Source organism: Cygnus olor, chromosome 2, assembly GCF_009769625.2.
Source record: "Cygnus olor isolate bCygOlo1 chromosome 2, bCygOlo1.pri.v2, whole genome shotgun sequence".
Classification (NCBI taxonomy): domain Eukaryota; kingdom Metazoa; phylum Chordata; class Aves; order Anseriformes; family Anatidae; genus Cygnus; species Cygnus olor.
Window position 1 is genome coordinate 87,588,861 of NC_049170.1, and position 26,588 is coordinate 87,615,448.

The 26,588-nt window shown below is 42.1% G+C and overlaps 1 protein-coding gene across 6 annotated transcripts in view; it reads right to left on the bottom strand.

The window, feature by feature from the left end:
- The window catches only part of GRB10 (growth factor receptor bound protein 10), a 150,588-nt gene that overhangs the window by 69,289 nt on the left and 54,711 nt on the right, over positions 1 to 26,588 (bottom strand). For all 6 annotated transcript variants that reach the window (XM_040548522.1, XM_040548521.1, XM_040548517.1 and 3 more), the window contains one exon: positions 19,437 to 19,530. Coding sequence is in view for 5 of the 6 variants with exons in the window: in XM_040548521.1 (XP_040404455.1) it covers positions 19,437 to 19,530 (94 nt within the window). In the remaining variant the exon portion in view is untranslated. The remainder of the gene's footprint in view (positions 1 to 19,436; positions 19,531 to 26,588) is intronic.

Here is a 26,588-nt window from a genome sequence, read left to right on the forward strand (position 1 = left end):
GGAAACAAAAGGAGAGTGGGTGGGAGAGCAAGTGACTGAGTGCACAAGAGACTGACAGACCAACCAGCCAGCCCAGGGATCCTCTATTCATATCTCATCATCCTGATACGGTTAATTGGATGCCTCAATCTTTGTGCATCATCTCTACAGCAGAATCAGGAAGGAAAGCTGTGGTGTTACGTTCCAAAATCACGACTGCAGGAAGGCTGTCACTCATCCTCCCAGAAAATACGGCTGCGTAATGCCTGGCATGCCCAACAAGGCAGCAGAACTGCTGCTAGCCTGTGTAGACCACACAAAAATGAACAGAAAATCTACTTCAGCTTTCCAGAGAAAGGGGAAAACAGTGTTAACCTACTGACCCGTTAAGGCACTTCCAGTCAAAACTCAGGAAGCACAACATCGGATGGCAAGGGATTGATGAATTGAAATACTGTCTGCTGGCCACATGGTAAACACTTGGCAGACTGCATCTTATATTAGAAAGTCATATTTACGGGTGAGTGACTTTAAGAGGATATCCTGTATCAGCATGAGCTGTTATTTGACACAGCAAAGGTCAGGTTTACTTGAATCTTTATTAATACTGCATATTTTTACATTGAGACTGCATATTTTTACATTGAGGAAACCAAGGAAGTATCTTAAAAATACTGTGTTTTCCTTATGCTTGCATGAATGAAAATTACTGGTTTTTAAAGTTTATTCTACCATCTCACCATATATACATTTCTATTCAAGATGATTTTCTAAAGTTTTACTCAGGCATCTTTTTCTTATCTCCTGTGTCAGAGGACAAGAAAAAAAAATAACGAGAGTGCAAATCAAATATGCACAAATAAGTAACACCCCAGCAGACAAGTCAGAGTTCAAAAAGGAGTTAAAAATTCAGACAGATGAGAAGAGCTACCACATGTCTTGCAAGTTTAAGCTATTAAAGGCAAGTTAAAAATGCAGTCAAAGCATCTATTGCTTTCCTTTAGGGAATGTGCGCTCTCCCTGATTAAACATCGTAATGCCCTGCTGAATAATCCCGGCTGAAGGCTCCTTACAACCCAATATAAACACTTCTGCTGGGATTAGTTACTCCCGCCCTGCCAAGAAAGCCCGAGCTTCACCCCCAGCTCCAGGAAACGGAGCCCGTAACCTCGTAAGGTGCTGCTCGGCCACGGCCAAAGCCCGAAATACCCTGCCCGCTGCTGAACTGGTGCCTGGGACTGCAGGCCGGGATCGCCACAGGACGAAGGCCGCGCGTCCCGTCCTGCCTGGCAGCCAGCATGCCCGGCCCTGCCAGCCTGCAGGGAGTCTCTCTGTTCGTTTTAAGGCCATTTTGTGGCAATCTGAGCAAAGCTTTCACGTGACAGGGGGCTGTGGATTAACCTGGGGATCCCGCCAGCGCATCCCTTCACGCCGCGATGGATCCCGAGAGCCGATGCTGGAACGTCGTCATTATTAAATTAGGTGCGCACTTCCTCACTTGACAGCCGGGCTAACCCAACCTTTAGTCGACGTGACTTTAAACCACAAGTTTTTAAAATTTCCTTTGAACGGCTTTATTGCTGGCTTAGAGATCACGCTGAAGAGGATGTAATGCAAGTTCCAGAAGCTGCACACAGCAATTAATGAATCAGCTATTCCTCTGGGTTAATTAAAGATTGCCTTGTCAGAACATAATAGTTACCTAGCTGTGACCCATGTACTTACAAAGCCAACAGGAATACGTCATATTTCAAGGTACTTCTAGTCAGAGCTTAGTTAACAGAACTGAAGTCATGAAGAAGTACAATTCTTTAACAGCGGGGTAATTTGGGGTTCTTTTACCAGCTGCTTTAATAGTTTAGTATTAGCTCCAACTGTAATTTCAGTAAATTATCTACAAGAGACTGAACTGCGGGAGAGTCATTCGTAATTTCAACATCAAAAAAGCCTCCCAAGAGCCCCTAATTTCTGACTTTTGAAACTCGCAACTGAAATAACAGTGAGCGAGCTTCGCTACGTTAACATCATTTTACAGATGAAGAAGGCTGCTGTCAGATGTTTTCTTATTTCCACGGCAGCACCTGATACAAGCTTTCCTTACATTTCTTTGTCCTTCAAGGGGAAAGAACATTTTGGGGTATGCATCCGATTTCTGCACACGGGTAACTTTGCCCTTGAGTGGGCTGCCTATTTTAGGCTCTCCTTTCATGCAAGCCTAGCTCGGGAGTCAGCAAATCAAGCAGTACTTCTGGGTGCAGAACAAGGAGCTCTCCTCTGGCTCTGCCAGCAGAGGAAACCAAGTGACGAGAGTGGATAATTTAAGAATTACGACCGTAATATAGCGCGGACCTCTTTTGCTGTGTTAGAAGGGAACACCACAGCCCTGCTGCACGGATTCGCAGATGGCAGAGCATATTGCTGAAATCGCATCCCAAATGGCTGCCTGGAGCCACTGCTGCATGCGCCCGCGCTCCACACCACGATGTGGGAGCCGCACTTGGAAACGGGCAGCGACTTTCGGGAACCGGCACCTCCAAATGGCACTTCTCTCCCCTGTGACTATGCTGATCCCAAGAGCTCCCACTGACCGACTTCTTTTTTTAAAATATGAACAGAGGCTAAAACTAGGTCAACAAAACCAAGGAAATGCACAAAAACAGTAATGACAAACAAAAAAACAGAGAAGCCAGGATGACGCAGAGCAGAACTGTAAAAAAGCTTCCTCAAGAGCCCAGCACTTCCCCTACTCAAGTCACACCACATGACTCATGTCACCAAACATTACTGTTCTGATACTCAATCGATATTGAAATCAATATTCAATTGATTTCACCAAGTGATAAGACAAGGGGAAACAGCCTCTAGTTGCACCAGGGGTGGCTTAGGTTGGATATTAGGAGAAATTTCTTTACCAAAAGAGTTATGCAGCATTGGAATAGGCTGCCCAGGGAAGTGGCTGAATCACTATCCCTGGTGGTCTTCAAGAAGCGCATGGATTTAGAAGTTAGAAGCATGGTATAGTGGTGGACTTTAGTACTAGGTTAAAGGTTGAACTAGATGATCTGAGAGGTCTTTTCCAACCTGAATGATTCTATGATATTAACTACTCATAGTCAACCACGCAAGACCAGCCATGATGCAAAAGAAAAATTAATTTACCATTCAAATCTTCAATGAAGAGCAAGCACATCAGCCTAAATATATCTAGGCCCAAGAAAAATACAAGTTATTTATGTTTCTTCTAGACTCACCAAATTAAGTTTCCTTTATAAATCAGCTACTCAAAATATGTTCCTCTACCATTTAACATCCTGCAGGCAAGCTGCACTATTTAAAGTAAGTTAGGATCATGTTCGCCTAAAAGTGAAAGCCACAGGCGTGCTATGCAGAAGACTCATCACAGTTCTACATGAGTCAAAACCAACTTGCCAGTTATGCCCATTTTCCTTATGAGACCCACACGCTTGGTTTTACAAGCTGTGTGCATTCCTGCTTTGGGTACTCAGGACACTCCATGATTTTGAAGACCCAGACTGCTGCGCTCTTCTTTGACTTGTCCGCTTTCCAGGTTGTGGATAGAGACCCTGGAGCTCCCACCTAGACATGCCTCTTTGTACGCCCACCAAGCAACTCTGGTGACAGGACAGCGGACGTGCATTTTCTCCTGACCGTACTCTGTTAGCAAACCATCACTTCTCACAAGGCATTCTCCATTTCTTTCAATCTGCTGGCAACCAAACTCTTGAAGCCCTGCAGCAGATGTGGCTGTGATGGACACCCGGGACCCCAGGTGCATCAACATTGGCAGGAGGTTAGAGAACCTGCTCACCTCACTCTTTTTCATGTCTGACATAGAGCCCAGAAAAGCAGCAAAGACTGGTTCCTCCGCCAAAAGCACACCCACAAATCTACAGACCTAGATCTAGAAAGACTTAGACCTGGAAAGAGGCCATGCATGAAAAGGACAGAACTTAAAGCAGGCCAAAAGCATAGCTGTACAGCTGTAAAGCCTTAGCACTCTAAAGCACTTAATTTGATGGCTTTTTAACAACAGCAGCAAGTTCAAGTCAGCTGTTGTGATAGCAATACTCTAGCGATGTTCCTGCTTCAATCATCTTACTGAAGAAGCATGCAGTCAATGCTGATACCTTGGCCTTGGAGGGTGACCTGTATTGGACTTTAATATATTCCAGATTTGTTTTCTGATATGTATTTTTTTGTATCCTGTCTCTAAAACTCATCACGATCTGCTGAAGAATATTTACGATTATTCTTGAGCGTACAAACTATCTAACTACACACCTCACTGTGTGCACCATCCACTTGTCTTTTATTCACAAACCTCGTAGGTTAGAAACCCTTTATCTGCAGCGCTTCAGATTTCAGGAGGACTGTGAATATTTTAGTATGCTTGAGCTCTCCAGGATTTTTCAAACACTTAGGGACAAACCACAAAAAGAATAATTCAGGTTTTTGTTGTTGCTGTTGAATAATAGGAAGTTCATAACTGAATTGCAAAGACAAAAAAATAGTAGTCTTTTTTTAATATACAAACATACAAACTTATAAAAATTTACAAGTGCATGTACGCTTGTAAGCAACGTATACCTATTAGAAACATTAACAAGACATATAGCCAGTTTAAAACATGTACTTACGCAGTTACGAATCCACTCAGACAGTGGTGCTATAACATACCATAACATAATAGTGCATTGCTTCTAACCTCACGTTATACATGTCACAAACTGCCCACAATCTTGATTTGGACAGAAACACTCAAATGTTGTTACTGCAATCCTAACACCATTAATGAAATTACATACTAATTGCTTTGGTCAGTAGCACCTTATACACTTTAATTACTTAAGCAGCTGCTTGCTGTTAAGAACTACAAATTTAGCTATATCTTTTGTCCTATATTTTGGTTTACTTATGTTTGTTTTGCCCCACTTTAAATCCATTGTGGGTGTGGGTTTTTTGATTTATTTTTTTTTAGCTGAAAATATCGTTAGCTTGACAGAATCTTGTCCTTTTTAATAGGCACAAAAAGACTTAAATAAATTAACAAATTCAGATTGATCTTCCCCTTGAAGCTTCTTGGCTTTAGGAAAGGTGCTGCAACCTTCTGAATCCTCAATGCAAGAATTTCAGCTGCTTTGAAATTATGCATTTCTAAAGTATCCTCACATGACACAGCTTGCCATCCTGAAGCGCTGTCATGAGCCACTTGCAGCACAGTGTTTACATAAAGGCAGGAATAAATACTCTAGTGCTTATCACAGGCAGATAAGTTCAAAGACAGTGATGACTGAGGTTTATTGTTACAATGCTGCACTGTGGTGAAAAATTTTACTGCACAACTGACATCTTACATCTTTACAACTCCTTTTTTCTGTAGATTTATTTTATTAAACAATTAAATTTGACTTTCAATATTACTGTAAATTTTCCCCTTCTATTATGTGAGCTTAAAAAAAGCCCCAACTTACTATCTCTGTTTTATAGATGATACAAGAAATTACAGCTACAGAAACATGCCATTCCAGTTCATTTTGGGGCAATCTCAACACCACAAGAAGATTTTTCAAAGCTACAGACACCATAAATAATGCAACAGTGCATTATCATCTTCTGCTCCTCTTTGCATAATTAAAAATAATTTTATTTGGAACATTTCCACTGATGTCCTACAATCTTTTATTAGATCCTTAAGGAACCTGCAGACCACCTAACTACTAAAAGAAAGAAACAAGCAAGGAGTTTTGCTTATTTGACAAATACACAACTTAAAGCACAAGCCGCAGCACCTGCACTGTTACAGCAGAATATACAGTTACCTGAAAGTACTTTAAAGTTTTAAGAGCAAAAAATAAATGAAGCTTGTTTCTGTTTTCTGATGTGCTTATACAACGATACATTCTTAACTGTGATCGTAAGATGGATGAAACTCCATGTGTTTTGAGAACAGTAAAGACGTACTAAAATGTATTAAAGCACCATACGAAATGCTAGAATTAGCTTCAAAGTCTTCTCCATCCCCAACAGCACTCCAGAGTGGTCACTCCACCTGAGCTTCCTTTACAGTTCCTGTGAACTCATTTTGGAAGTTACCTTGTATCAGCTGAAGAACAACATTTCCTTTTGTACTTGATTCAAATAAAATTCAGATTCTTACCCTCTTACTCTTTCTTCACAGGAGGCACCTTGTCAATGAGAGCCATTTACTTGCCTGCTCTTTTCTACCACATTAACTACTATAATGCCCACTCCTCCAATAACAACCCCAATTTAGACCCCATTAACTAGCCCCTCTGTTGGCCCTCCAAAACTGAGGCTGTGTTAGATGACTCTGCCTTCCCACATGCTCTCAATAAAGCACATACTAAAGTAACCTAGATGCCTGCACAGGGCACACCAAATATTTTGACTGATGTTTTTTGGGCAGGCATTCATTAACGTGCAAAAAGCACTCCTGGCAGTTGTACCGGGTCAGTGAATAAAATGTGTTATGCTAAACAGCAGCATTTTTTTCCAGGACAATTTCATCTATATACAAGGGCCTATAACAAGTATAAAATACTGTAAATAGATCACAAGCCTACACTGATATTACTATACCCATAGAAGTTTTTGAAATAGATTAACCCCTCAGATCCTTCCAAGCCTATTTAAAAGCTATTTAAACCACACCACGAAAAATCTCTCTCAACTCACATAAATGAAACCACCAAGTATGTACCTAGGTAACAGTACAAAGGCATTTCTTCCCTATCCCTTCTGTGTCAGAGTTGTGTTCTCGATGAAGAGAGATCTACTGGTGAGGGCTGAGCCTTCTTTTGTGTTTGGGTGGCACAAACATTAGAAGGACTGATCTCAGGCTCGAGTTGAGATGCATGCAATAGTCAAAGTTATCCTCTTGAATTCACTGCCCTCACTCAGTATTGGTCTCTACGTTTGCCTGAAATTCAAAGAAAGGTTGCTCATGACCAAATTCATTGGAAATTCATTGGAAATGAATTTGCAATTCCACTGTTCTTCTTGTTAAATTATCTGTATTGCAGTGTAAATGTCTAAGAATGCTTTTACTGCAGCATTTCATTTCACTTGTCAAATCCGAATAAACTTCCTTCGGAGAAAGTGTTCCTTTGCTATTACAAGTACATTAGGAAGTGTGCCAGCACAGCTGTACCACCGGACCTCTGGGAGACACCAGACTCTGGGGAATGCAAATGGTCTGAGAACAGCCTACTTGAAAGGACATCTTTTTTCAGGGCAAAGTCATCAGTGCCGCGATCACAAAGTGCTCCTGCTCAAACACCCTCGCTGCAAGAAAGGAGGCTTTCACTCAAGCACTGTCTTGAACAAATTTCTCCACAACAGTCTCAATTTGCCTTGGAGCCAACAATCTGCCAGATTCATCTCTAGACTTGCTCTTCGGTGAGAGATCTCTCTGTTCTGTGTTTCACCAGCCTAACGCAGCAGGAGACGTGTATCCTGGCCCAAACTGCTATACACTATGGCCATACAGAGAGAGGGTTGAGAGGCTTTTTGTTTTGCTTTGTTTGGCTGTTTTTTTAAACATAAGGTTTACAGAGATACACAATGGTGGAAAGATATTACCACAAACATAAATACTGTATTAGTAGACATCTTGGCTCCTGCAGTAATGAAAATGAATTATATCTCTTTCAATAGTTACACTCCAGCTAAACACTAAAACCATCTTAGAGAAACTCCATGGCTTTTCACCGTGCTTTATGCCTCAAGTGGTTTTCCCTTATCTCCTAATCCCACATTTAATGCCAATTTTTTATTTTAGTAAATGTTCCAAGGTCAACTTGCAAGGCTGTTCACCATTCCCAACTTTGATTTCACACACATACACAGAGAAAACTTCAAGTACCCTTTTCAGCTTAATTCACCGGTCACGTCCCTGCTGTGAGTTCAGAATTAGGTACCTTCAATCCTTCTTAAATAAGACATCTACAGCACTTAAAAGCTGCATTATCTTTCACCACTTCTAGGTCACATACTGCATACCAACAAGTTCTTCTACAGGAAAGCTACCCGTCATGTCAAAGTAACTGTCTATGTTTTCCTCTATATCTTAGGATACAATCTCATGTATGTGCATGTGTTAATTTGTTCTTCCTGAACCTTTACTTTATTCATTACAGAAACAAGATAATGCACTGGGAATGAAACAACTTGCTCCCTTCCTTACCAGAGAGTGAAGCCCCATCCACTACACCATTCAGGACAAGAAGAAACTGCCTTTGTATTTGCCCGCAGACTTTTACATCACACTTCATATGATATCCAAGCCTCAAAACAAAATCACTGATCTTTGAAATAGCCTTTGAGGTGAGGAGGTTTTCCACAGAGAGGTATATATTACCAAGAGAATTTACAGTGGAAATACTTCAGTCTTGATTACATCTCTCCAGGACTGGCTCCCCACTTAATACCATGAACAAAACAGGACTTCATCTGTGAAAACTGCATGCACCCCACGAAGCAGATCTCAACCACATACTTGACACAAGTTTTGCAATAGCAATATCCTCATTTTGCTGATGGGGAAAACTTGGGTAGACAACCAGCAGTGATTTGTTTCATTCCATGTAAGAGGTAATTTGTTGAACAAGCACTAACTCCTTGCCCAGCTCTGCACATGCCCGGTGGCCAACCCTAGCAAGTATTTCACAACGCCTGCTAGGGGGGATAGTGAGAGTGGAGAGCCCATCGATGCTTCGCTGAACTCAAGTGAAGAAATGGACGCTTAGCAATGTCCTGCTATGATTCCTGTGGTCCAATTTCATTAAAGCCTCAGGTCAGGTCCAATTATTCTGAACAGCTTATAGCTGCCTGAGGTATAGATTACTAGCAACACATACAAATTAGTTCTGCTGCAGCCATAATTAATTGCTACAGTAGGCAATCTAGCTAGTTTGCATATGAGCATCAGAATCTCTCTACAACCCTGCAGTGCAGACTTCGGAGGCTTGTTACTGCATGCAACTTCCAAGAGGACTGACAAAGGAATCTTCCCCCCACATAGACCCCAATACTGATAAAGTAAGCAGCCGTTTTGAGGTCACTTGTTGCTTTCAAACTGCCCTCTTCCAATGAGGACTTGCAGTGGGCACATACAAGTACACTGTATAGATGTAGGTCTTACAAAAAGAGCCAGCATGCTGCTGTCATCAGAACACATGCCATTTTATGCTAAGCCTGACTTCAGTCATCAACTTTATTTTTTTTTAAAACCTCAGAAAATCATTTTGATATTTAAATAAACAACAGCTTTGCCATTAAGAAAGACTACTTTCACATTCACTCAACAACAAAAAATATTATTAAACAGGTATTTTTAGTGACATCCATTTCCTTGAGTAGACCGCAGTATATACTCCTCTTGACATGACTGAGTTGAGCTATACTTGCTGATACAGACCATGAACACATTCCAGTGAAACTTGTTTGACTCGACTAAAGGAAATACGTTCCTATGCTGGAAAAATCTTGAAATCTGCAGTCTTAGCTTCCCAGTCATCTGGCAGAACCAATGACTTTTATAAACAGATTAGGAACGGCATTTTTAAGAAAGACACTGTTTAAAGCTCTAACTTGAATTGGGCATTTTCCTCTCGGCTATAAGATGTGTTCCATCTTTACTTGGTGATGTAATTTGCCCTGCTATGCACAAAAGGATACTAAAATCTTAAACTAATTCTATTCTTGTCCAGACTACTTAACCTAAATTTGCCGTAGTTGTACCAGCCAACTTTTAAAATCCATTTGATTTTTAAGTACCATGCTAACTTTTGTTTAGCATTCATAATTTCTACTCTAATTTAGACCTGCAAACAAGTGAAAAGGAAGTCCAGCAAGTTGTTGAATCACAAGGAATCCTAAGGCCACAGAAGCTTTTGCCAAGAGATCTGCCGCATCTCAGATACGCCCCATTTCACGCTTGCAAACAAGTCTTACCTCCATCTCTTTCTGTTTCTTACCCCAGGAAATGCTACAGATTTAAACAGTGCTTAGTTTTATTTCTTTCTTTCAAAGGAAGCAAAGTTAAATTTATGTATTCATTTGTAAGATGATAAAACCTTAGTGTAGAGGATGAAGCTAAAAGGTAAATTAACACATTTTGTTCCACCTGAGGCACTGGAAAGAAGAGACAGAAACCAAATGTTAGGACACTTTATCATTAGGACAAACAATGGAAGGAAATAAAGAGCTGCACCGCCTGTTCTCCACCCTCTCACCACTTTGATAGAGACCAAAAATATAACCTTAAAGGTCAGGGAAAATAAAAACCTAAAAATTGAATGCACGTCTCCCAGAATTGTTTGCAGACAAGAGGGCTGCATTGTGTCAGCTATTAGAAATTATCTGCCATCACAAGAGAGATCAAAGGTACGTGGCTGATCAGAGACAGAACACAAATCAGTTCAGTATGCTTTAAATGGGGGGTAGGAGTAACTCAGGTCTTTATCTGAAGTTAAATGGATTTTATTCTGGGAAAAAATTATGTCTAGTCCCAAAATTGCTAAATGTACTGGTGAACTAAGGCTGTTAAAAGGTTTCTTGCCAAGCTCTAGTCTAGTCGGTTTCAAGAATTCAGGGAGTAGTTTCTGGCACAACAACTTCCTCTACTTTGCCACACCGCTGTTATGATGTTCTTAAAAATAACTTTCATAGGACTGGGTATGGGGTGTGTGGGGGGGTTGTTTTCCTGTTGCCTTATGATAGCACAGAGACACTGTGCCCTCAATAACGATTTACTGATTTCACCAAAGCAGACAGAGATTTTAAAAAAATAGTTCCCTCTTTGGTCACAGGAGTTTCAAACATCACATGTAATGCAGATACATTGCAATCAAATTCCCATTTACTTAGAGCTGATGCTCTTAAAAGTTGAAATAAGTAGAATATCTTTATTTCAGACTTGAACACAACAGTCATGAAACCAGATTAGCATCTTAGAGCTTTTCACGTAATCAAGTATTGAAAAACATTTTTTTCTCCAATAAAGCTGACCTTGCATAGTGACATTGCACTTTTATTTCAGAATTAGAGGTACTTATGCTTTAATATATATACATATTTAAGCAGCATATCATAACAGACAGTATAACTGCAGTGACGAAGATTGTTTCCATCTTTAAATATACCCTTCCTCTTTACATGTCAAATCACCTTTGCAATTTAGGATTTGATTTTGGTAAAGGTGTCAGAATTTGAAGTCAATATTATGATGCTAGAGAGACACTTTTTACTGAACAACTGCCTTTGTTATGGCATGATTAAAAAGTAGGCTACATAATAAATCAACTTTCCTAGCTGGAAAGCTCATTATACTGAGACAATTTAAGTGTCCACAGACATGTTTTGACATTTGGCCATGACACCTTCACTGAAAGGTTCAAAAAGTTCTTACATAAAGCAAAATACACTTAAAGCACACAACCCTAACAGGGAAAACTAACCAGAACCCAAGGATGTGCAGGAAGATGGGGGAACAGCACAGACAAGAATTCAGCTCAGCCATGTTAATTCATCCAGAATCTATCACAAGAAGAGCCTTTTCCCTGGCAGTATTGCTTTCCATCCTTCCATTCCCCTTAACATCTTGACAGTACAAATTTAGTCAGATTACAAAAGAAAACAAATAAAACATAACTAAAGGCAATAAAATTATTCCAGAAAACATATGAGCTCATCTCAAGGTTTTACAGTTAACTTACACTGATTAAATTAGAAGAGGACATTTCAAATCACTCAGCTCAATTATGGACCATTAACTCAAATTGAACAAATAAGCCACCTAGGAAGCAGAGGACAACCTGAGACCACAAGTCTCCCCATACCTGTTGGACAGTAAATAAATCAGCATATAAGACAATAAAAAAATATTGAAATCTATTGTACTTGGCTGCTTTAGTAATTTGCTTACAGAAAGGATGGGGATGATGTAAGTTGCTGCGTGAATAGATTTACACAGGAGAGAGCACACCAGCTGTAGGATTTGGAGCTCATTTACTCACATAAAAAAAAAAAAAGCAATATATGAGATAAGTGCATAAGAAATGAGCTCAGCCCAGGTACCTGGGAGAAGCACCTCACCATAAGTACGTCTTGAGACCGTGGTTTCCATCTAGCATCCAGGTTTCCCCAAGCACACCACTTCCATCAGAAGCTCTAGACTCTGGAGCTCACACACTACATATGAGTACTGTCTGCCATAATTTCCTGTCCATCACTGAGGTGGACTGCTGGTTTCTAAGGCTCATGCTTTACAACCCCAAGAACACATCCTCAGTCAATACTGGACACTGACAACAAAACATCTCAACTTAACCTTGCTCAGGTTTGACCATCAGCCTACATGGGGGCAAAAGCGATTTCTTAACACAAGATGGAAGGAAGAGTTCCTGTCAGCCATCACTACTTGGGAGCCTGGACAGGAAAATGAGAAGCCTGAACAAAGTTCTCTCCAGGAAGGACTTCCCGATTGCTTTTCTCAGGGGGCCTCACAGCTTACGCAAGGAGCTGTGTAGTTGTTCTCCTGCTAACCCGAGCGGACGGAGAGGCCTAGAGGGAGACAGGCCAGCAGCCAGCCACCATAACACAACCAGAGGAGCCGCACGGGCACAGGAACCACCCGTGAGGGTGACGGCACCACTTGCTGCTCTCAGCCAATGTACCTCAGGGGAAACGTGCCAGCAGCAAACAAATGCCTTACTTGAACGTTGGCCTTCTGTGGACAGAAGAGGCCAGCACATCCACGCACCTAGTGGCGCCCCAAGCCCTCCCTGACCACCCCCCAAAACAGCCAGTCGACGGCCATGCAATACCTGAAGCACACAAGGAAATTTTTCCACAAGATGTCCCAGAGTGCACCCCCCCACACACAAAAAGAGCATGGCCATGTGCCATCCCTCGTGTTACCTAGCTGTAACCTGGCTGAGGGATGCAAAATTCTGACTGCTCTGACAGTTGGCTTTAGCTCCATTTGAGTGGTAGCAGGAAACGCACATCCCTTAATTAAGGACAAAAGAGAATGAAAAAGGAAATTTTATTTTAGAGGGAGACGCTATTAAATAAATTACAGTATTTACGGTGATCTTCTTAGTCATCACTAGCATACTTTAGGCTTGTACTAGTGTCAAGCTAACTTGTTCTCAAATACATCCACACGAGGGGTGAGGGAAGTAAGCGCCCTCTCACACTGAGAAGCATCTAGACAGGAGCAACAGAATCACAGTATCCAGATACCAAATTTATATCCTCCCCTCCCAGAGCCTCAGGCAGGAATTGAGCAAGAGTAACAAGAAATGAGCTTCTAATCACTCTAAGTTCACACCTTGTGAATCCCCCCCAGGGATAACTGGAGACAGAAATCTTGAAAGAGAAAGTGTAGGAACATCATCCCTCTATCTTCAGGATGAAAAAAACACCTTCTCAGTCATAAAACCCATGCAGCTTCATTCCCCTAGGGCCTGGGATAGTGTCATGGATTATCTGAGGTAAGGAACGCAACTCCTCAGCCTCAGCCCAGCTCCACCTGCTCCCCCAGTACAACCACTACAAGCCTAGAGACTCTGTCTCCTCCAACATGTCAAGAATTTCATTTCAAATGTAGTAATAACTTTAGAATTTTTCATAAATCATAATAGAAAATAGGCTTAGAACTTATGAATTTACCTTGATGGTCGTGTAAATAGCAAACATAGAACCCTGATAAATTATAAAACATGTTTAAAATCCTATGTCTGCCAACTATGAGATTTGAGGTTGTTTTTTTGTTTTGTTTTAAAAGCTCTCATCAGGTGGCTTCAGGGAATACATTCAATTTTAAATATATCCAAAACAAAAGATTTGCAAACTTGATATTAAAACTCTTACAGGTTAATGTGAAGTCTTTTCCTCCCTTCTTTTACACTTAAGAAAGCAACAGTTAATCCCCTAGTTAATGAAACATAAAAGAAAATCCATCAGTCATGTGCAAATACATTTCTATGAACATGCAAGCATTTTAAACTGTACTTGGTCTGTTTCTTCTCATTCCACTGATTTCACTCAATCATCATTAGCAGCTCTTGTATATACAGAGTTTTCCTGCTGTACTCAATCAGCTGGTCAAATTTGTCTTTCTGTAGCTTGATGCAGAACTCTGAAAGTTATCTGTACTAAAAAACAACCTCCTTTGTCTTCTTTTCATCTTTTCCATTTTTTTCAGAGTTCTGTCAGCCCAAGGGTTTGGGAACTAATATAATTAGGAAAGTTAAACTTCTCCACAGCTATTCTGGGTTGCCCTCCTAGAAACTGTGCTAACAAGATTCATCACAAAGTACAATAGAAGCCTTCTCTAAAATAAGACAAAGGTACTGTAATGAGCTAGGCAGGAAGTGAGGGCTCAGTTCTGTGTGTAATGGTAGTTAGTGTAAATCTTTTTGGCAGTAATGGTGTTTTTTTCTAAGGCTGGACAATGACGAAAACATTTATACAATACATGAGAATTCATGAATGTCTGGCAGCTTTCGGTATTGTCTTTGCAATACAAACAAAACTATCTGTATTTCATTCTACATTTTCCATTCAGTACCAGCTGGATTCTGCAAAAACATGGGTTAGTTCTGATACACCAAATAACTGATTCATCCCACTGGGATCCCATGACTGAAACATACCAGAGGTAGCACCAGCGGTTACTAAACACATTCTTTAGCTACAAAGCTAACAACAAAACTGCCTCAACCTCACGTGCCTACCATCAGGCAGATGCAAACAGCAAGACATTTAAAGCAAGTAATAATAGTACTGCTGGAGAAAAAGGGCTACAGGATGTTATTTCCCTGGGTTAAACCTTAGGCATTGTACTACTTCATTTAAGCCCATACTTTTTCAGAAGTCCTTATGTATTTACGTAGCGTCGTATTTTCTGGACCCAAGCAGTGTGCTACAAAGGCACATTCCACTATTACTGACTTGTATCACCTCCGTAGAAGTTACCTATCAGTTCCAAGCCAGTGAGGGAGAGGAGAGAATCCGCCTCAAGAGCAGACAGCACTGCTCAGTGGGAACAAGTGCTCTGTACAGGCATAACACCAAGGAAGCCTAAAACCAACTGATCTGCAACCACAGCATCTTCACCATCTCACTGTAGGCAAGATTTCCTACCACAACCAGCCAAAAAAGACCAAAGGGTAAGCTGGCTGTTGACAAAGGACTGCTGTTGGCTATAACATCTCATCTCACTGTTTTCTTTCTGCTGCTGAAGCCATCTGGCTGCGGAGCCAGAGGTACAGCAACGTTCAGCTCAGCTCCCTCCGGGAACTCCCAGAACAAAAAGCATCGAGCCCAACAATAGCTGAGACAGCTACTGAAAGCATGAATGCAGAAATAAAACAGAGATGAATCTTTCATTACGGACCCACGACAAAACACATTTGTACAGACACCAACAATCATCTCTACAAGTAAACACATAAAGAAAGTGCCAGAACTGCATGTCGAATACTTCCATTAAAAGTTAAGGTGACAGAATGCATCTTATTTATGCCTGACCTCAAAATCTTGAATAAGTAGCTACACTACCTCTAAAAAGTATGTCAAGTATTAATAAAAAGTACTGCCCATAAGCTGGGACTGAAGTTGGCATAATTTACTGCTTGTTAGAGAAACAAACGAGAATGAGCTCAAGGAAGAAAAGCCCAGAAGCACGGAGCGAGAAGAGAAATTGCAGCAGCACAGCCTGCAGGTTAAGCCCCCGTGAAGTCTGAGAATAAATAAACCCAGTTGCTTATCTAGTTTTCTGTAGCATGCTGTATTTTGCTATCATATTTCAGCAAGGCTACTCCTAGGTAGCGTAGGGAAATCGGTGAAGCAACCTTATCTTGCTAACAAGACACATTGAAGATCAACTCCTGTGGCACCCCGCAGTGGGTGCACTCAACCAAGGGGAGCGGAGGCTGAACTATAAAGGTGCTTGGGCAGAGAGGAGAACCAGCAGCACCCCTTGGGTGTGCTGGGGCAGGAGGAATGAGTGCTGGAGCTGATCGGCTCTAATAAAGACCTCAGAGCAGTATCTCAGTATGAATGCAAGTATTTGGACTGAAATCATCATTACTGTCCCCAGATCATCGCCCTCCCTATTGGACAGCATACAAATGCTGCAAGGAACCCTGTCACTGTAAAATATGAAACATTTGTGAGTACCGCATGTTTTACAGAACTGATACGTGGCTGACTAGGCTTCAACTCCACACTCCTGCTGGGGGAAGAAAAAAAATAACACCAAACATACAAGAGCTGCCCCCCCCACCCCGAGCATGCTTTTACTTCCCCGTTCTCTTTGTGTTTTGAAAGATGGTAAATAATTACTTTGATCATTTCCCCTCCTCTTTCCTTAATTCTTTAGGAAGTGCCCCATAGTTTAGACATGCTTCTTCTCCGTTCTCTAGGCTTTACTACAGCTTCTGGAGTGACTGCTCGAGAAGTACTTGACTTGCTGTCTATTAACTGCCAAAATCCTGGCTTTTGTACTTTGTGGTAGACAAACAGGACTTTCAGTAGGTAGCTGAAGCACACCTGCTTCTTTACTTCACTGAGTATTAGTACTGTTCTACCGGATGAAGTTTTCTTTCTTTCCCCTTGCATTTCATTTATGAAGTAGATTTGGGGAATATAGGTAAGAAATCATAGTTCCTGTTCTTAGGTTTAGTACTTTTATGAAACTTACCCAGCTTGCAAAACGACTTGTAAGTGAATACTAAATAATGGCTTATATATATATATAAATACTTATTGTTAATGTGTGTTATTAGCATATCTACACAAAAGCATTTATTAACCTATTCATAGGAAAAAATACTATTCCATCTGCACTCAACTTCTCCTACATTTGTTTTATATGAAACCTGCATATTTTAAGACTCCTTGCTTTACAAGAAGTATTCTCTGCTCCCAAATCATTACAAGATATTCTTTTAAAATAAAAAGCTGAATAGTTATTCAGCAACTGCTTGTGTAAAAGAGTGATTCAGCAGGAAACATGTACTTGAAATACCCTTCTCAGGAAAGAGCTTATTCACGCAGGGACAGTTGGCAGGGATATCTCAGTCTCCACTTGCATGCTCTTTTTCCAGTTTGTGTTGAAGAGATTGAGATACCTCAAAGGAAGCTAATCACCATTTTTGTAGGCCGTGGAAAGCAGGGTCTCGTTCAGAATTCTAAGTGCTTGTACCAAAGCTTTCCGAGAGAAAAGCAAAGAGCTGTAAGTTAATGTTCAACAGAAACTGGCAAATCTGCTGTGCTTACTGAGCAAGGTGGTCAGGTATGAATTGGAAGTGTATATACAAAAACAAAACATAACAAGCATGGTTGCTCAAAGTTCAGCTGCAGTAGTTCAGACACAACACACCAAAAGGAAAAAGGCTGGGGGGAGGAGTACCTAACACATCAAATATTTTAGTCAATTGTAATCATTCCAGAATTTCTGCTCAAGTTAAATATGCATTAAACCAGCTTTGTTGCAGGTCTATTGGCTTTCCTTAAAACTGTTGCAAAATACAGGAATAAAAGCTTTAGATCCGCTAGTCAGTATAAGCTGAGCTCGGCAAATAATATTGTATATAACTGGAAGCAAAACTGGCCACAGTCTGTTGCAAGTATCTTTATCATCAGCGTAATCCACACGTACCATCAAGCATAGATAAACTTATTAAAATGCAGCCAGTGGTCCTGCAAGTTACTTCTGGATACAGCTTTACTCTTCAGTTTTTCATCTAAATCAGCATCAGCAGCGTTTTAACAGAAACTAATGGACAACACAATTTATTGTAGGAATTTTAAAAAAAGCAGAAAACTGCCACAGAACATAAAACCCCACTTTAATAATCTAGTCTAATATCGCTGCATTGGAACTAGTTCACACCATGTCACAAATGCCTCAGAAGTTCTTCATTTTACATTTTCCTATGTACTATTCATTAATGGGTTACTGGACTATGGGGCAGCTGTTAAAATAGCTGTACTCCCAAGTTATTGGACAAGAATGCATATTTGATAGACTATAAAATAGGGTAGAAGCTTGTACTTGGACTGAACAAACAAGTGGGACATGCCATAACATCACACTTACAGCCACTTCCATTTTCAAAAAGATATTCAAAGAATAGGTATCATTGCCATAAAACATGTTGTTTCCCTTCAGCACTGGGAAAAGATGAAGTGCTACAGCCAAATGCAGCATTAGAGGCCACCAGTGGACATGCAGATTTCTTTTCTTAGCCTGTGCCACTTACATAACAGCATTTTATAGTCACAGGGGCAGGGAAGATTAACAATGTGCTAGATACCTACTTCAGCAATAAAATCAGTAAGATTTGAGAAATACTGGATTTGACTGCTGTCAGTCACCTAACAAAAATATCAACACAGCCTGTGGCTGCAAAAGTGAACTCTACTTCAGAAACTACAAGGAAAGACATTAATCGAGTCCTGCTGTAGAAACAGGCCTTTAACTGACAAGACCCCTACGAAAAGCATTCTCTGTAAAGATACCTGCTTTGAAAATTAGTTTGGACCATTTTGCCTAGACACATCTGCCCCAATGTAGCTCAGGCAGAGCCACACACCAGGGTGACCCCATATGGATTCTTTCAGTGCTCTAACATTGCTGGGGGGAAAGAAGGGCCTGAAAAGGAAGTATTGACCTGTTAGGAAGACGTCAGGCTACAAAGTTAGCACTTGGCCATCAAAATGGAATACTCCCTATCCTTTCAGTATCTATTCGGACTGCATAAGCAGCAGCCACAACTACTCTCACTTCATCCAGTGAACTTAAACCACAGTGAATGTATTCCCTGATGAATGGGGGACATTCACAGAAAGCTTCAGAAGTCACCCATGTAAATCTGCCCCAGGATTTGCACATCTCAAGGCATCAGCTTTACAACACCTAGTTCAAGACTGCCTTGCCCCTGAATGAGGTGATTTTCATCACGCAAAGCAAGTAAACATTCTTTTGTTGCAGGAGTAAAGAGTTGAGCCAGAGCCCTGAACCATTTTTACAGCTGGTGGAAGTTTTTAAAGTGTAATTTTAACATTGCAAAATGTTGAATTAAATTTCAGGACTCCACTCTTCCTCCCCTAAAAACAGGAGAATATTCTTTGTGCCCAGGGTAACAGTCCTAATTTGGGCTACAAGACTTCAGGTTCACCACAGGTTCTTAGCCATCTTCATCCACAGCTCACAGGACAGTTGTGATGACAAAAAACCTACATCTTCAGCTCTCCTACTCCAGCCATCCAGAATTTTTTGTTTAGCATTTTTTTTTAACAAGAAGGACAAACTACAACGTCGAGGAAAAACTACCTCCACATCCACAGCACGCTGGCTTTCCCCCAAGGAGACTGGATTCGTACCCATTGTTTCTTACCTTGGTGATTTAGGGAGATGCGATTAGATGGTTCTTGGAAACCTGGTTCCACCAGATCCCGCCGACCATGAGCCGAAGTCTGCTCTACATTGTCCTGAGAAGAGAAGAGCAGAAAAATCTCGTCAAAAACAGGCACTCGTACTCCCTGTAAGCTACGCTGTGCAGAGCCAAAAACATTGATATGAGAAAAATCTCTGCCATACCTCTAAAAGGAGAAACCAATGTTGGAGAATAGGGAGGAAAAAAATAAGATTAGTGCACACAGGGGGGACACTAGACTGCCACATTAATACAGGCAGCATGAGTCCAGAATAAATGACTATGCTGCTGGCTGATCTGGATGGATGTCAATTTTACATTTCAAACTGGGAAATAGTGATATAAATGCATTTCCTAGTTCAACAAAAGCTTCTTCTTGAATCAAAGTATGTGGAGGCTTGGGGCGTTGTTTTCTTTAATTCCAAGGCTGTGGCTTAGGGGTTTGTAACTAATTAACTGGACTGAAACGGATTCAGTAGTGAACTACCAAACCTCAAGAGGAACCAGAAGTTCAGTTTATCTAAACATCCATGGTTCTGGATGCCAACCTGATTTTTTTTCATACTAGAACTCTCACAAGATCAGGTTTCAAGAAGTTTTAACACAGACTGAATTTGGCTAAGTCTAAAATACCACGGTTTCTCACAGATCTTGCCAAAAGAGAAGACTAGGAGAAGGCAAGAAAATTGAAATATAAACAAAAAATAAGAAAAGCAAGATAAGTCACACTGAGTTTCAGAAATATGAACATGAGAAGGAAATTAAGAGCTGGTACACAGTTTTACGAAGTTGGTATACCTCTGCATATACCAATTAAGGGCAGGTATGGAAAAACAGAAGCAAGCACATGAAGTTGGCTGCATTAACATATTACTACCCATAGGCTATGCTACAGTGATAGACATGACTTTGTATACTTTCCTACTGTGCCCAAAGTGTGAAATAAATACATAAATAGCATGTAAATACATAATAGCATGTCTGTCAAAGCAAAGGAACCACCTTTACGGCAAATGACAATTATGGCAGACCAATGATGTGGACTCAGCAAGCAGGACTTCAACTACGTGCAACTGTGAGCAAAGCACAACTTTTCCAGCTTATGGAATGTAATGTAACGCTCAAAATCCTAATGGACATAGTGCTTTGGGATAACAACGGTATACAGTTATACAGGATACAAAATAAAGTATACTATCTATTCTTCAGAGAGACTGCCTCAAACAGCATATCAGCACTTTGCTTCAGGAGCCAACTGATACCTAAAAGGCTCAAGCACAACTCCTGAGTGCCTTCAGAGCCAGTACCATCAGGTACCAATTCAGGAGCCCACAGGAGCTCCTAAGACAAGAACTGCCAACAGTGGCATGACTAAGGGCGGTTTTTACAAACAAATATCGTATCATAGAACAGCTTGGGTTGGAAGGGACCTTGAAGATCACCCAGTTTCAACCCCCCTGCCATAGGCAGGGACACCTCCCACTAGATCCAAAGCCCCATCCAGCCTGGCCTTGAACACCTCCAGGGATGGGGCATCCACAGCTTCTCTGGGCAGCCTGCTCCAGTGCCTCACCACCCTCTGAGTGAAGAACTTCTACCTTATACCTAATCTAAATCTACCCTCTTCTTTTTTAAAGCCATTACTCCTCGTCATTTCACTATCTGCCTGAGCAAAAAGTTGCTCTGTATCATTTTTATAAGCCCCCTTTAAGTACTGAAAAGCTGTGATAAGCTTACCCCAGAGCCTTCTCTTCTCCAGGCTGAACATCCCCAGCTCTCTCAGCCCTTCTTCATAGGAGAGGTGCTCCAGCCCTCTGATCTCCTGGTGGCCCTCCCCTGGACCTGCTCTAACAGCTCCACATCCTTCTTGTGCTGGGGGCCCCAGACCTGGATGCAGCACTCCAGGTGGGGCCTCACAAGGGCAGAGCAGAGGGTGACAATCCCCTCCCTCCACCTGCTGCCCACCCCTCTGTTGATGCACCCCAGGACGCAGTTGGCCTTCTGGGTTGCAAGCACACACTGCTGGCTCATGTCGAGCTTTTCGTCCACCAGAACCCCCAAGTCCTTCTCTGCAGGGCTGCTCTCAGTGAGTTCTCCCAGTCTGTACTCATGTGTAGGATTGCCCCAACACAGACGCAGAACTTTGCTCTTGGACTTGTTGAACCTCATTCGGTTCACATGTGCCCACATCTCTAGCTTCTCCAGGTAGTATATGATACGATACACATGATATCTGTCTACCTACCCCAGATACAATGGAGACCACTAAGCCTTCTGACTCTGTGTTGGCTACCTTACCCCTTCAGAGCCTCCTCAGGTATTTCAAACCTGGTACAAAGGCTGAGAGCTGAACATCCCAGGCACTAAGAATAAAGCAGAACATCCTCTCAACACAGTTTTTCTTTGTGCACTTTCCCTGTGAAACTCACCATCTCAGATGTTTGTCAGGTCACTATAACCCTGCAGATGCCGATGCAGTTGAGCACCCTTAGATCCCCCTCCCAAAAACAAGCGCAGATGTCTAATGCACGGATGCAGTTGTGTATTACCCAATGGCTAAGAAGAGCAACAGGTCAACCCAAGAGAAGTAAAGGTTGAACAAGAAAAGCAGTTGTAAGCTATTTGTTGCACACCTAATGCGTTTACAGCTGTCCCAACACACAGAAGTCCCTACTGGAAGGGGAAGTTCCTACTCTAACGGAGTAATGGAGGCGAGATGTGGCTGAGATGCATCTTTGGGGTTTCTCACAGCACCACACACAAACTGTTAACTGGCAAGACCTTATTTCAGAGACGGAGGCTTACAGCTGGCTGCAAACCTACAACTCTTCAATTAAAACAGATTTTTAACTAGCAATTGCCAATAACTCACAGGAATAGGATACACCCTCACCGGTGTAACCTTACAGCTGCACCACAAGAAGTGAGAAGCACAGGCCTTAATCACAACGCTCAAGCCAACGTCACGATATCCTGCAGCAACCTTTTCAGAGGCAGCAGTTCCAGTTGCTAAACCTGGGACGCGACGCCCCTGCCTGTCTGAGAAGGTGCAAAGCCCTGCTCACGTCTGCAGAGCTTGCCTGCAACTCGAGCCAAGCGTGGAGCAAAAGGTTTCCTCGGGGCGCTAAGGGCCAACACAGCCCCGTTGCTAAAGTACAGCGGCAGGCCTGCATAAACAAAACCACACCTGCTACAGCAATGCGGGCAGCCGAGGAAAGGTAAGCACGGCGCGATGTTAAAGAGCTCACGGTAGTTTCACATGACCCTCTAGAATCTATTTATGTCAGTTGTTCAAAGACAAACAATGGCACCTCGCCAGCTGCAGCAGCAATCAGATAGACACAGGAACAAGGTTAAAGGGAAAAAAAAAAAGTTATATAATTGCTCCGTGCCAAGCTGCCGAGGCGCAGCCCTGGCTCGGCCTTATGGTCGAGCACAAGGTCGGGGCCCTCAGCAAAGTGGGCACCTGCTTTGGCCCATCACCGTGCCCCTTGCTGAAACAGGGCTCCCAATAAGTCATGTGTTTTCTCCACGGTTTAATCCCCAGGTCCCTCTTCTCTTCCAATAAACACACTCAATATGAAATCACAGCACGTTACTTAGCTTACTGTACTATCCAGCTATTACAGTATTTTTAGAAGCCTGTTGAGGCATTAGCCCTCACTAAGTTGTTTGCATGTACTATTTTCTCTATCAGTCAGCATCTGTAACCAAGGATGATTTAATCAAGTGACTAGCAAGAGTGTTAGAATGATCTGAAGCAAGGTTTATTTTTATAGAGTCTCTTAAAGCAGTTAGCATTTTATACAGCCAAACACACTGGCATTACAGGTTAGATTTCAGTGTCCTTTTGCAAGTCTATATTTTCTGATGCAAAATGCTCCATGGCTGCATCATACCAAGAGCCAAAGTCCATTCATAGAGAGCATTATCTCTGTGTATCAGTAACCCAGACAATCTGGATTAATTTTTCAATCTATAACCAAGCCTTTCAAGGTACACTCCTTCAACTTTGACATAATGTTTGCTGCAATTTAAGCTAGCATGATAAGTGTTTCAGTTATCAAAGAAAACACTAAATCTGGTATTTAAATCAGAGAACAGGTCAACTGTATACTACAGTAACTCTGCTGTCTGCACAAGTGCTCTCTAATCGCTGCCTTGGCTCCGAGTGATACCGTTCCTGCCTGCAGCTTAGCTCCGTGTTTGCTTGGGATAGCATTTATCAGTACGGGACGTTTTTTGGCTGACCAGTATATTGCTGCTCCTCTCATCCTGGGTTCCTCCAGTAAAGGTTATCTCGTCATTCAGGCTAATTTTACCGGTCAATAGGGCTTAGATAGGAGGAAGCAGATCCAAAAGTACAAATAATAAAGTATCATCCACACTTCCCTTCTCCCCCTTCTTTGCAAAAAAGGGACCCGAATTTAGCTTAGAGTAGCTTTCTCTAGAAGTCCGGAAATCCCCCTCTCCTGAAGACTTCAACTTTTTTTTTTTTTTTTAAACTTAAGCAGTAGCTGGAAGTTCAAGAAATTAAGGAAGGCTACACCAGCGGTAACACAGCTTCTCGGAAGCTCCTGGGACTATGTCCAGACCGTGGATGTCCAGACCACCAAGACGACAGTCCCCGGTTTTGGATTTACTGTAGCTGTCTGCAAACCCACACAGCCATGCCCCTGAACAAAAGGTTCAATTGAGCAAGAGTCACGCATGCCCATGCCAGCAATCCCACAGCGACAAATTAAGATCATGACATACTTCTGATGTTTGTACACCGTCCAGCACAACAAAGTCAAGTCAGACATGCTGACGGGTCCCAACGCGGTTCAAGAGACTGTCAACACAGATAGGGCTCAGTTTGCACACAAGCACTCCTACAGCGACAGTAGCTCGCTGCCTACCTGGCGATGCGACTTTATCACACCAAAGTAGATGTTTTGGAACTAGCTGAGCGTAAACAGAAGATTAGCCAGGTCATTACTTGAGCCACCTTAGCTTTACTCTGTTCAGGCAACTTGTGCAAAGCACAATTAATTACCTTCTACTAGCACAGGCAGAGGAGACTACTGTGAAGTTTTCAAGCAAAAGCAATTATTAAAATTCACTCAGGAAGAGTCTACCAAGGGCTGCTAAAGCACAGACACAGCTCCTGGCTCAGAGAGCCCAGAAGCAGAAAAGGGAGACTTGGAGAAATTACACACTCTTTGTATCTGCAACTTGTTCCTCCTAGCCAAAGGACACAAAGGTAGATGAACATTTCTTTATCTGTCCCACTACTGCCATTCATAACATGCTTCTGTAGTTTCATTAGGCAATAAACAGATAAAGCAGCATTTCTTCTGAGGACCGCTTCTGGTAATTCTTCACTTCCCAAATAAAACACTACTTCCATGAAAGTGAAGTAGCTTTGCACTTTTTCTAAGCTATGCTTCTTTTTTTATGTCATGGTTTTGCAGCTTCAGTCTATGCAAAGCATTAGATGTACAGAGGGGAGTACAGAGTCAATTATGGTAAGAACCCAGTAGTCACCTATGCATAGTTCCCTGGTATCTGCAGCCACAGTTTCTGTTCTGTCACTCGGCTTTACTCTTAGCCCTCTGAAGGCATGCATGCACACTATTACAGGAAGAAATCCACCTGACAGAGCTAGCCCTAACCCCACAAAGCTCTAACCCAGACCCCGCAGTTGAGATTAACTGGTAACGCACATGATGCTCCTTTCTTAAAAGCTGCAAGTCACCGGGCTTCTTCACAGCTAAATACAGCAACGCAGTCCCCAGGCAGATAGCTGTTTGGTACAGCATATTTTCAGCCTGCCTTACCACTGACACGCCAGAGCCTAAGGAAATTTGTCACAGGTACAGTTCTGAGGGAAGAGCAAGGCTGCTCTCAGGTTTGTCCAAAGTCACTGCTTTGCAAGCGATTAGAGTTTACTCAAACATATTGTCTGCTGTCTCTCCCTAGAGCTCCAATCACATCTTCTCTGGGTCAGTGCTTAACATGCAACAGAAATAAAGAAAAAAATAAAAAAGCTTTGCACACCAGGCAAAAAAACTTTAAAGCACAGACAACCCACATATTACATAATTAAAGAGCTGTAAGTAGGTTTCCTGTCTCTTAACTATAGTCATTTGGCTAGGTAAGAGCCAAGGGAAAGGCTCAGTGAGCCAACAGAGTAACTGTGAACCTAAAATTTTAACATTCCCATTGCTAAGAGAGCTTGTACAAACAAGGGCTTAAAATAAAGCCACTTAGCTCTGTCAGAAGTCAGGCTCTCTCCTGAAGTAGCAAAACCACTAACTGCTGGCATTCTTCTGACTTTACAAGACCTCTCTTAAGACTGACAGTGATAACGATAGAGGACCAGCAACACAGAAGCCCGGTTTTAGATGATCCGAGTAGCAAAGCTAGCGGCACGTTCCTTCCCGTGCTCCACCTGACACACCGCGGCACCTCCGCGCGTAGACGCTGCAAATCACTGAAAGCATGCAAGAAGCTGACAGCGTGCACAGAGCCACCGCTGCTCTCGCGTTCGTACAGCCTCACCAGACTTCACAGCTTGTCGTACACAAGTGCAAAAGCTACAAGAAACGCCGCACACCAGGAATTAGATAGGAAAGAAAGAAAACAAGAGGCTGACAGACAGACAGACCTGCGTCCATGGTCTGTGTCTCTGCAGCGGCAGGGAATTTGTTAAATGAAGTTGTGATCAGAGGAATTATATTACATCCCATGATACATGGGAAGGCAGAAAGGCTTGCCAATCTGTCCTTGGAAGAACTTCTCTCCCGACCCCCTTCTGGGTTTTAATAACCCACTGCCCAGAAAGTTCTTCAAGTCAGCAAAAACTGGGGCTTTGGAGCCTGTCAGCACCTAAACCCATAGTGTGCATGCCCCAAATCAGTGAAGCGTTTCTTCTGCAATAAGGAAAAAAGCTTTCTTTAATACACAGGCTGATACAGTTATACAACATACTGGTAGAGCTGAGCCAGAAAGTTATTTTCTGAAGGTGTTTCAGATTTATTTTAAGGAGTAGTACCAGTTACAAGTCTTGCCATTACCTGCACTACAACTGCTACCAGAGCAGTATTGTTTCACACCAAAATATACTTT